Here is a 12,165-nt window from a genome sequence, read left to right as displayed (position 1 = left end):
GATACATCAAACAAATTTTTGTGATAACGTGTTAGGATTTAAATATAGTTGCAAATGTTAGAAAAAGGTAATCATTTATCGAAAGTTAATTGAAGCTATTAATGTAGGTTTTAGGTTGTTAGTTATATGTAATATTAATAAATAAAATTATGTACATTTCGACACACGTATTATACGAGCATTATTTATTTAAAATTAGTATACAATATTACAAAAAAAAATATTGTATTGACGTTTTTACTTCATTATTATTAAATTTCAAAACAGCGAACATTAACGCTAACGGTAATTGTTTTAAATTTACGTAGAAAACTGATTTTTTTAAATTCATAAGTCCTTCGATATAATCGCTTGCATTCAATTTTTTGTAAGGAATCTATGTTATGACCGCTAGTTATATGGGATCTGTGTACATTACTATAGATGTTTCGACATTGGTTCAATTTTGTATTTCCTATTTAATTATTACCATCAAACATTAGTTACAAAATATTAATATATAGTAAGATATATATGCTACCGTTGGATACTCATGATCATGAACACCGGAAACAAAACAGAAACGATTTCATCTTTATTATTATTGAGTAATACATAATGAACATTGTACTAATGGGACTACAGTTCGTTTTGCATTGTCATGCGCTCATATGTAGCGGCCTGACGTTTCTGTGATTTTGCAGACATCGTATGGTGCAGAATTTGTACTTGTCGTATTCGAAAGGCGGCTTCGGAAGACGATTTCCGCATAGAAAGCAGCGAGGCTCATCGATTTTCACCTAAAATGGACAATTTTTATATAAACTTGAAACACTTTTTATTTCCACAGATAAAATAAATCTAAGAAGTGGCTGGAAGCAGGCAGCGCGGAGCCGGTCGTTGAGGCAATCTTTGTGAAAGCCCATTCCTTGTGGTGTTCATCGGTTGACATGATGATGGTTTAAAATAAACCTTAAAGGTTTCTTTTCCCTCTTAACATAGGTCTTTCTACTTAGTTTTAGATTAGTAGTTGTGGTTTGATCACCCGTAGTGAAGTTAAGAGGGACCTATATGACCGGCCCAAGGTGGTAGCTATATGTAGCCTCTAGCTTTATAGGAAGGCCATTAGGTATTTTTTCGCATAAGATCGCATTGGCGCGTAGTGCGGGAAGAAGTCTAAAAATAAAGTACCTAAAAATTGTCATAAAAACTGAAAAAAAAATCGTATCTTTACAAAAAATAGGTAAATACTATTAAAATTATTTATATACCTACAGTAATTATATTTTTATATTTTTAATACGAGTAATTAACTTTCTTTTTTCTCGAAACTGATGCCACTGGTAAAGTTATAGTACGCACAAAAAACAAGTGACAAAAAATGTTAATTATGTTTAAAAAAAATTTTACATGTTTTATAACAGAGCTGTTGCAAGCATTCAATCGAACCAGACGTACAAGTACTTTTCCATAAAAAATGTACAAACAAAAGACTTACCTTTTCAGCGTCAGTAAGTTGCAAGAACTTGTTAGTTTTTATCTTTTCAACCTGCTTTTCTTTCTCGCGTTGTCTTTTCAATTTCTTCTGCTGTGCCTTCTTCTCTTTCTCTTGTTGTAGGAGCTCAGGTGTGATTGGGCCTGGTATTTGCGACTGGACACACAATAATTTTGACGTAATGAAAATAATTTTCGTGTGTACGTGAACGGTAGTGTTAAGTTACCACTTATTTGACTTATTTTAGAATGTTTACCTTATTTTTCTTATTTCATTTTATTCAGAAACTAAGTGATTAAATTTAATATCTTTTTTTCTATAAATACTTTAATACATAAAGCTAATAAAAGATTTCAGTGTTTATCTTGATAGTAAAATGGTACATGCCGATAAGAGAAAAAAAATTATAATAAATATTATATACATAATAAATATTGTGGAGTTTCTTCTGAAATGATGTTGATGATTAATATTACTTTTACCCTCTAACCCTCCGTGTACTAAAAATATTGTAAAATAAATAAATTATAATTAATAAAAGTATAAAATTAATTTTATAATTAAAACTTACCTTATTATAATTATATTTATCCGGGTATTGACCTTGGAATAGTCGGAAGACAACTCTAATGTCATTCTGTGTGGTCGCAGCGTAGGGTGTTTGAAGAAGATTGTTCTTAATGCATGGGTCACCGCCAGCAGTTAAAATTTGCCTGCAAGTGTAATCAATATTAGCCTAATACTCTATGATTCAAGGAACCTAAATAAACTCCGTACATTACAAATAACTATTAAATAAAAAAATAAAGATTAAAAAGCATTTGCACAAATTTAAAAATAGAATTACATCACAATGTTTTTTTTTTCTAATCACAATATCCGATTACTAATGATCGATGTAAAGATTATACAAAAATTCTCCAGCTAGTTTAAAGTGTAAATGTACTAACGTGACCATTTCACCCTTCGCCGCAATCGCAGCTTTATGTAAGGCGGTGTTGCCATCAGCCGGATCCTGAGTGTTGCAAGCTGCTACTAAATCATCGCCCTCCCAAGTTTCAAGCACAGTTTCGAGTGATGTAAACTCATTGCTCGAAATGACCTTCCAAATCTAAAATTATATTTTTTGATTAAGTTGAACTACGTTGAACCTACAGCTGTATTTTTTTACGTACATTATTTATTAAAGCATCTACTTAAAATGACAGCAGTTTTCAAACAACTCGAAGAGTCCATTCAGTCCTCCCAAGACTAAGTAGGTGTCACTAAGTCTAATACAAGACCCTGGTCCTTAACGGCAAGCTCACAGATGCTTTCAAGATTTCTGTACGAACTGGTTTGGAAAGTTCTGGATTGGAAACCACAGAACAACAACTGCAGCATAAGACATCTGTGCTTACCGGTGGTCACAGTCGTAAATTGCGCCGTGGTCCGCCGATCCTATGGGCAATCTACGGGGAAGATTAATCTTAGCAGTGGATGCCTTACGGTTGAAATGAAAATGGCGTATGTATGTTATATATTTCACAAAACTGTAAAAGCCAAATATATTCAGAATCGATTTTATCTATGTTAAAGTTTTAAGTTAATAACTTTTTTTGTCGCTAAATTGTATTATTAATGACATTGGCTTCTAGCTACACCTTTTTAATTTGTATAGTTTCATTAATTCATGTCAGCCGATTGACGGCCACTGCAAGGTCCATCTAGAGGGGGACCTATTTAGGCCGCTTTAATCAGTTCGTGGTTGTTATTTGAGAACCTTTCGGCCCAAACAACAGACGGCTGCACGAGGGAGGCCCCCCTCTTTGCCAGTTTAGATGAGAAATTCTTCGAGCTACTACTACTTTTCTACTGTCTTTCTTAGCTACTATATTTATTATAAAGATGGTGAGCTCTCATTCGGCGCCAAAAAGTACGCCCTATGAATATAAACTTACTAGTGATAATACGAAAACAAGATTAAAGTATCAATTTAATAGAGTTCTATACCTTTTTAACATTAGCAGGAATCTTTATCTGCCCCTTCTTCGACGACTTGGCAACTTCTTCTGGCTTCTTTTGCTTCTTCTTTTTTATTTTTTGTTCTTGTTTATTCTCTTGTAATTTCTCTTCTTCGCTCACAGAACTCCTCGGGCTTGTTAACGCCGTGTCATTAATTAACAAATCCTTTCTGGAATTACTAATTATTCCTCGGCTGTTCTGTTCGGATAGTGTTTTGATCCATTCCAAAGGAGTTTCAGAGTCTATGAAACACGGCCCTTCGTCTTCGCTTGATATCATTTGCGTTGGCAACTCGCGCGGTGTTCTCTCCCTAACGTAATATGCTTTCTACAGGGTGATTGTAAATAGGTGCAAAAGCTTTTTGTTAAAAAATACGCTATACATCCTTAAAGCTTTTACATCTATAGCCAATCATCCTGTAAAGCTAAGAAGTTGGTTTTAGCTTTTTGTATCTTTATACATTACAAACATGACAATTACTCTTTATAACATGAAACAAAAACCATATCTGAATATGTAAGTCGAAATTGTTAATAAATACCTTGACTTTGCGCGGTCAATCGGCTTGCTTGGACTCTTCTGCGCTTTTTTATTTCGATCCGCTGCCGTGTCCGAACCTGATTTGTTGACAGGTTTGGCGGTTGAGGCGATCAACGCCTTTTGAAACAGCTCCATTGTATCTATATATTACAATTAACTTACAAGAACTAGTGTATGATGTAATGATTTTACAAAGTATAATGTAGATATTATGCACGAACGAGACAGACAATGTACTTAATTTTAAAAATGGAATAACTACATCTTATTAGATAACAAATAAAATTTTGATCAGTGATCAGAGTTTGATATGTTAGATAGCTTGAATAAAATGTATTACATGTTATTATTCAACGACCAATATGTGTTACCAGTGATGATTTAAGACCAAAACGTGGTCTCTCACTTCAAGTCTCACTTCCTCATGGTCGCACAGCGAGCCATAGTCAGCTATGGATGAGATTTTTTGATGAAAGAAATAAAGAATTTGATCGTGACAAGCGCAGAGTAGAACGTCCTCCCAAAAGGTGAACAGGTGAACCTTTTTAAAGTCGTCGGTAGACCCTAGATTCGGGCCGCTTTCTTCCACATTTCAATTTATTTCGTAACATTAGCCCCCCAATGTCCAACCAGAAAGTAATGTCGCTCTCTTGAGTTAAATTCACACGACTACATTTTTACAAGTTTATATTTCTAATCAACAATATATTAATCTTCATTATCAACAACCTTTTGCAATCTAGTATACAAATTTTCAATGCCAGAGAGGTAAAGATCAATCGCTTTTCCTTTAAAATATGTCGACAGAAACAACATTACTTTCCGGTCCCCCTAAAATAAAAATAAAAATTGTCAAATGCTTTAAAAATTGATATGGAAGGTGTAATAAGGAAAGAGATTCAGTTATTTCTCTTACCGTATACTTCAATGCTGGCAACAGTCTCGTGCACTCTCTTAACTTCTTTAAACGTGGGCTTTCTCGTGGGAAAAGGAAGCGCTCTAACTCGAAGATCGTCTCTGTTTAAAGGCGAATTTTTGCCGAATAGAGCGGCCTGATTCACTGAACCCACGGCGCGGTACAATATGCAAGAGCATCCAATAAGATCCTCCGTCCAACCAGCTATTATATCTTGGACATGCTGAAAGTCACTTGTGAATTACATTTATTTTCATCGACGTATGAAGACCACAGAAGTGCGGCATAGATGGCGCAATATATTGCGCCACAAATTTTCTTTAAAGGTCATTATCTTTAATAGTAAGGGAAACACAAAGAAATGATTCTATCAACATGGAGAATATTATATTACTAAATAATGTGATTATATGACATATGTCCCATAAATCAACGTCAAGCTGAAATCGGACGATAGGACAAGTAACCATAAGTTTAATACATAAAAAAATTGCAACACGGTCTGTTACTATTGAATGTAGTAATAATTTTGTGTGTATGGTTTATAAAGCGCTATTTTCATTCAAATAAATAGCGCCGTTTAAACTTTCGTCTGTCGTTAACAGAAGAGTTTCTAACGATGAAAAGTGAAACAAGTTTTATCTACTTATTTAAAATTACAATATGTAATTGAAATAAATTTTGGAGGTTGTATTAGGTATTAATTATTACAACTATGAGCATCTGTCTTTAAATAACAAAGTTATAAAATGATACATTCAAGTGTACTGAACAAAAAATATTTAAATGAGGTAAAAATTGTAAACTTTAGCAGTCATAGTAATAGAACCTTACGAGGTGTATAAAATGCATTTACTATGAATAAAGTTGAACAAATTTAAAAGTACGTGACATCGGTTTGTCGTTGATTTATAGGAAAGTCTGTAATTAAATTTATACATGACATTGTACCTCTAAGAACTGCGCTTGGTTGTATCTTCTTAAGCTCGCTCCAGCTGACCTGGGCGCGTTTCCATGATGGTCTCTATAAGCCTGCGCTTGTCCCTGACCTCGTCTGGTCACGTACGAATGGTGAGTTTTGTGCAGTACAGCGACTCCTCCAGAGAATATCGCCCCGGCGAAGTGACCACCGGACACCATGAGCACAGCCCAGCGTTGGAAGCCAGGGATGGATATTCTCTCGCAGCGCTCAATCCACGCATGACCGTCACCGTCGGTTGATAACTCTTCCTAGATATAAATTATTTCTTTTTTATGAAACACCATAGAACAGTATCTTATCACCGTGTGAACAAATTATCATATCAGGCGATAGACACTCAAAAACATAAAGCGTCCTAAAGATCGTCACGATGACAACTCTTGCGCTGCCCGCATCCAGCGATTTCCTGAAAACTATGTCGACGATCCTCCTCGTTGGGGCTCTCACCGCCCCTCATCTACTGGCTAGTGGTCGCCACTCAGTAACCTATCATATATAACCATATATACATTTACATGAAATATAATACAAAGAATTTAAAAGAAGAGAGAAATGTATATAAATAATTGTTAAAAATAGACTTATACACTTACTATACTATACATTTACATTAGCGAATGTAAACAACAAAATATAATGTATATGTATTAAAAATGATAATGCAGTAAATTAACATGGTTTACATAAGGGTGATGTCTGACAAAATGTATATAATGAGAACACATGAATGTCAAAGATTTGCTGCAACAGTTTATTACATTATATATATTACATATTATATATATATATTATTTACATTATATATATATATATATATATATATATATATATAAATTGGAGAAAATAAAACTGGGTGTATGAATAATTTATGAGATATAGGTGAGAAATATAAAAGAATCTAATCAAAAGTAAAAGCATTATAAAGTTAAGATGTAAAATAAAATAACTTTAGTGTGTTTTGATACTGCAAAGTCTGATACTATTTGCTGTTATAGATTTATCTTTAATTTGTTTAAATAAATTTTCACACTTGCATTATAAATTAGTTATATATTGAGCAATTGACAAGTATTAGTGATTAGGTTAGATTGCTTCAAATAAAAATTCAGGAAACAACACAATACAAATTCTAATTCATCCATTAGAAGGCAAACCAAAAAGAAATGGATAAAACATTTTAGTCAATTCCATTTAACAAAATTATGTACTTTGTGGCACAATTAAAATATTATTATTAAGTTGGAGACGTATATTTTGGCCATAATTAATACAAACTAATATTATATTAAATAATTCATAATGGCCTAAAATGGTTAGTTTCTCCATGTTTTAGAAGTATTGTCTTGCATCCTAAAAATTTCTGTAGCTTTTATACTTCAGCTCAAAATGTACATGCATTATGTACATTTATATCTATGGTTAAAGATGTAAGTTTAAATGATTATAAAACATATGTGATAGTTTCTGCTTAAAAATATCCAAGAGAAATGTATATAAGTTTCAGAGGTTAGTTAGGTAAGAAATGATAATGCAGTTCAAATATAATACCTTTTTGTGATGCAGAATACACCTGTATATACAGAACACTTGCCCAAAACGATTGGTAAAAAATGCCTTGCAATGTCTTGTAGCAGCGGCAAATAAATCACTTGATGGTTGGGTGCCACCATCATCACCATCGGAATCACTTCCCGATACACTTGAATTATCATCTGCATGATAAATATATATTTACTAACAGAATTATGTGGAAAAACTCACAAACATATTACCAGAAAACATTTCTGATTTAACAATATCATCCAAATCTTGTGTTTAATATAGCATGAAGTCATGGCTTATGTCAGTAGTGTAACAAAATATATCATCTAATATCATGGATGACATATCTAAACAATAAATAAAAAGCAAAAAACCACATATTAAAAAAAACTTTTACCACTATTACTTTATACGTCAATATATTTATATCAAAATAGCAAGACCACATTTATGCAAATAGTGCTTACAACTCTATTTTGTCTGATACTGTTTTGTCAATTATACTAAGACATAACAAACAAGGGGCAAAAAATATCTATTTTTATAGTAATACAATTTTTTGGTTTTTTAAAAGATATTTTCTACTACATTTAACATAATGTATGAAGCCTAACTTTATTTTTGGGGTCAGGAGTGGAACTGTGTGCTAAACATTTCTCAAATTTTATTAAGTAATATTGGAATAAATCTACAAAATCAATACTTAATACATTTTATTTCTTTTTAGTAATAATGACTCAAATTAAATGAAATAAGAGAAAAAATATTTTTAATACAATATTATGCAATAAAAAATAGGTCATTGGATTATTCTTAAAACTTACCTTGTCTAGAATCAAACTGCCCCAGGGTCAGTGGTGGTTTTCCAAATAGTTTCCTTTTTAAGTTATAGGTATGCCAGTGTTGTTTATAATGGGCGGTTTGCTGTGCACGGGTTTCAAACGGACCAACACCACAACAGCCGCAGCAATTACCATCAGATGGTCCATCAAGGGTTAAAGCTCTGAGACGCTTAATGACACTTGCCTCATCCACTAATATTATAAAAATCTAATTTAATGTGTGATAAGATATAATGAAATCTTTTAATTATTTATTGTCATTAAAGAAGCATTTACACATAACAACTATAAATAATTCAATGTCATATATATTTCAATTAGTTTTACTATTACAAATGGCATATTAACATTAAGCCTCAAATTACAAATTTAGAATTTCAAAATTGAATATCAATTACAAAGACATAGTTTAAATCTAATTTAATTTAGTAATAATTTCAAATGACAATGTTTGTAATGTCATAGCGATGAGCCTATTTTCAACAATTTCCAAAGTAAAAACTATAAAAGGCAAAAACTCTATTTCGCAAAATTTATTTTTAAAGTTTACTATATTATTAGTAAATGGAAAATAATATTTCGTAATGGTACAAATATTGTTTGTTTATAACATTTAAAAAGTGACATACCAACTTGATGTGACTCAGTAATCATGCACGCGGCGACTTTTATTCCTTTTAACAACCTTTCAAATGCATCTAATTCATAAACTCTCACTGTTGTGGGTTTTACGGTTTCTATTTTGTAAGACATTATCAATCTATTTACCTATACTTTTAAATACTGAATTAAACTAAGAACGATTAAACTAAATAAAAGCGAAAAGGTTGGGGAAAATGTTACTGCTTCCTCTCAAATTCGTGTTGAATAAAAAATAATAAAGTTGTGCAATACATGTTTTAAGGAAATTTACAACACACAAACTTAACCTAAAAATTTAATTGACAACCTATGACAGCTGATTGTAGAGTTGTTTAAATTGAACAATGTTGCAATATTTTTGTTGTAATTTGAAACCTAATTTAATCTTAACATATTACTTAGAAATAAAAACATGGAGTAAAATAACTATTTATGTTTATTCTATACAATTTATTTTAAATAATTATCTACTAAAAATCTACTGAGATTGACTTGCTAACTAATTCGTCGATACCTGCGGTTGATAATAATATTACTTTAGGTAAGATTTGTATGACTTTCGTTTAATTGAATTTATTCTGGTAACTTTTAAGATAACATGATAAGTTCTAACTAACAATTTAATGTTTTGCACATAAAAAAAAAATATATGACAGAGATGAATCACATAAACACGAAAATCAACTGTGATTATTTATTCTAGCACTTTGATACACTGAATTTTAATAATAATCCTTATTTCTTAATATTTTAGTGCTACATATTAAGATAGATCACAGAATGACCTTTTGACCTACTTTTTTTTTGATGATTTTTTTGTACTATTATTATCGGTAATACAATTCAAGAATACCATTAAAGAAAGCTGTTTTACATTACATTTATTTTATATCGTTTTTGAAAATTTTAAAATACCGTGAGATGGTAAAACTAATCAAATTTACAGAGTTATTTCAGTTTAGCTGCTGCCAAACTGTTAAGTGCAGAATAGTTATAATACGAACTCATTACTTATAAACTTGATAATTTCTTTCCTTTTTAAAGGTATATATGATATATTTCAGCAAAAGTAAACACGGATATCTGTCTCCTTTTGCTGAAATTAATTAATATTTTTTAGCACGAAGTAAGTGTCCTTCGTAGCTGTTAGCAGTCCACTCGGCGCATGCTCGGGTGGGCGGGCAAATTCTGCTTTCCCGCCCTGACAGTTTGAAGCTGTGTCGGCTCCGTTGACGTGGTTCAGTCTGTTGGAAGGCACAAGGCGATAACAGTGTTCTAACCTTCGGCTAACATCGACTTGGCAAAGACTGTTATATTGTAGGTAAGTGTTTATTTTTAGTTAACTTCAGTCAAATTAAAAAGTATATAATATATATTTTTACCAGTTAACAGAATTTGAAGGTTTAAATACGAAAACATTAAGAAGACTATCTAAAATTGTGCCGAAAAGATTTGTTGATATCTTTTTTTAAACTCTTAAACTGAATATAGAACAAAGCATATTCTCTTTTTAAAAATACAGTAATTTTATGCATTTTGAATATAAATAATTGTTACATTGCTTAGTTTCCGTCCAAAAATAAATAGAATATAGTTTAGCAACTGCGATTTTAAATAGTTTTATTGCATTAATTTTTTATTGAGACTTATTTCACAACATGTATTTTAACATAATAATGACATGTTCTGTAATAATTATTGCAATAAAGTGATAAAATTCGTTATTATTGTGATTATTTTGTGAGAACTATAAAAAGTTTTATGAATTAGTTTTAAGTTTATTAAGGCTTTTAAAATTCGCCACGATATTTTTGCTGTCCGTCGTTTGACGAGTGTGTAGAAGAAGCTTTTAATATAACAAACATATGTTTTCTTTGTATCATTGTACCTTATAGACATGTTTACAATGCTTCCGGGCTTGCTTGCAAAAGCTTCCGAGACCAAACACAAAGACAGTTTCGTCTTGAAACCTTAAACTTAAATAATTACTGTTAAATAGCGCTCTATGCTTATAATCATATAATAATATAATTTAGATATGTGGATATATTAGATTATATACCTAAACTTAAGTGTGTTCCTGTCAAAGTTTATTTAACCTTTTTCAGAGACAATGAAACAGATGTTTAGGTTTAGTTCTTTTTAAACTATGCACCAATAGTCTGATGTTTTATAAATGTTAATTATTTTTTTTAATCTAAAAGAGTTATAAAAAAAACAAAACTTTAAAAGTTTATAAAACCAGATTTAATATTTTGTTGATGAAATTTTGTTTAAAGGTAAATTATAATTGAAGATCTAATTGTGCCTGATAAGAAAGTATGATTAAAAATCAGTTCCTTCATCACATGTGAAACTATTTTGTAGAACCTGGTCGAAGTAAATATATCACAGCTGTAAATTTGTTTATAAAATACATTTCTATGAAGTTGTTATTCTTTCATGGATGAAGCTGCAACTACAAATCCTATGTTTTAGGCAGGGCTCTCAATAAGTAAACAGATTCTTAAGTATCAAAGAACCACACAGTTTTATAATTATGTTTAATAATGGTTTAATTAAATAATTTATTTCAGTTTCTTTAAATAATCCACAATGAGCGATTATAAGAGAACGAATAATGCATTTCACCAACAGTGGAATCTAGCTCATGGGTCGCAGAATATGGCACGCCCGCAAGCAGATCTGGGAGCACGTAATGATTTAGCTTGGAATGTCAACCCGCCGGGAAATAACTATCAGGCAATGAATCAGAATACATACGCCAATAAAGGGATGATCCAAAATTTTCCTCCTATCGTGAATAAAAATTTAATGCCCTATGATCAGAGAGGCGATAATACAGTCAACGTAAACAGCGTAGAAGCAAATAACAATAAAGAAATTGATTTGTCTAAAAAAGGCAACGAGAAAACTATTGCAGAAACTAAAATTGATGATTCGAAAATTGAAACGCAAGAAACTCCTAATTTGAGCATAGTAAAAGTGGAAATGAGCGATCCTGAAGATGACTCAGCTTTTGATAATAATTCACAGTTAAATGACGCTCCAAAATATGACACAACCATCGAAACAGCAACGAATCGCGCTTATGAAAACTTTACCCAATTATATAATGACGCCGTAGCACATTTGCCCATAGGGTGCAGTAAACTAATGGAAAGCGGTCCCGAAACAATGAAATTTAAATCTCTTTTATCCCATGTTGCTGAAATAGTAGCTC

The 12,165-nt window shown here is 31.6% G+C and overlaps 1 protein-coding gene across 1 annotated transcript; it reads right to left on the bottom strand.

Annotated features, from left to right (window-relative positions):
- Positions 1–250: 250 nt before the first annotated feature.
- Positions 251–9,200, bottom strand: LOC137933224 (tRNA endonuclease ANKZF1-like). Its single transcript, XM_068777079.1, has 11 exons — positions 8,930–9,200; positions 8,283–8,492; positions 7,465–7,628; positions 5,886–6,164; positions 4,935–5,157; positions 4,020–4,158; positions 3,467–3,788; positions 2,425–2,585; positions 2,046–2,187; positions 1,478–1,630; positions 251–779 (listed from the first exon to the last, which is right to left on the bottom strand). Exons 1-11 carry the CDS (start codon positions 9,051–9,053, stop codon positions 639–641), a joined length of 2,058 nt encoding a protein of 685 aa, XP_068633180.1. The 5' UTR covers positions 9,054–9,200; the 3' UTR covers positions 251–638.
- Between the last annotated feature and the right edge of the window lie 2,965 nt (positions 9,201–12,165).

Source organism: Battus philenor, unplaced genomic scaffold, assembly GCF_028537555.1.
Source record: "Battus philenor isolate CCGP_79_NKW_IND1 unplaced genomic scaffold, ilBatPhil1.0.hap1 SCAF_13, whole genome shotgun sequence".
Classification (NCBI taxonomy): Eukaryota; Metazoa; Arthropoda; class Insecta; order Lepidoptera; family Papilionidae; genus Battus; species Battus philenor.
Note: the sequence above shows the minus strand (reverse complement) of the source record. Positions and strands in the feature narration are given on the sequence as shown.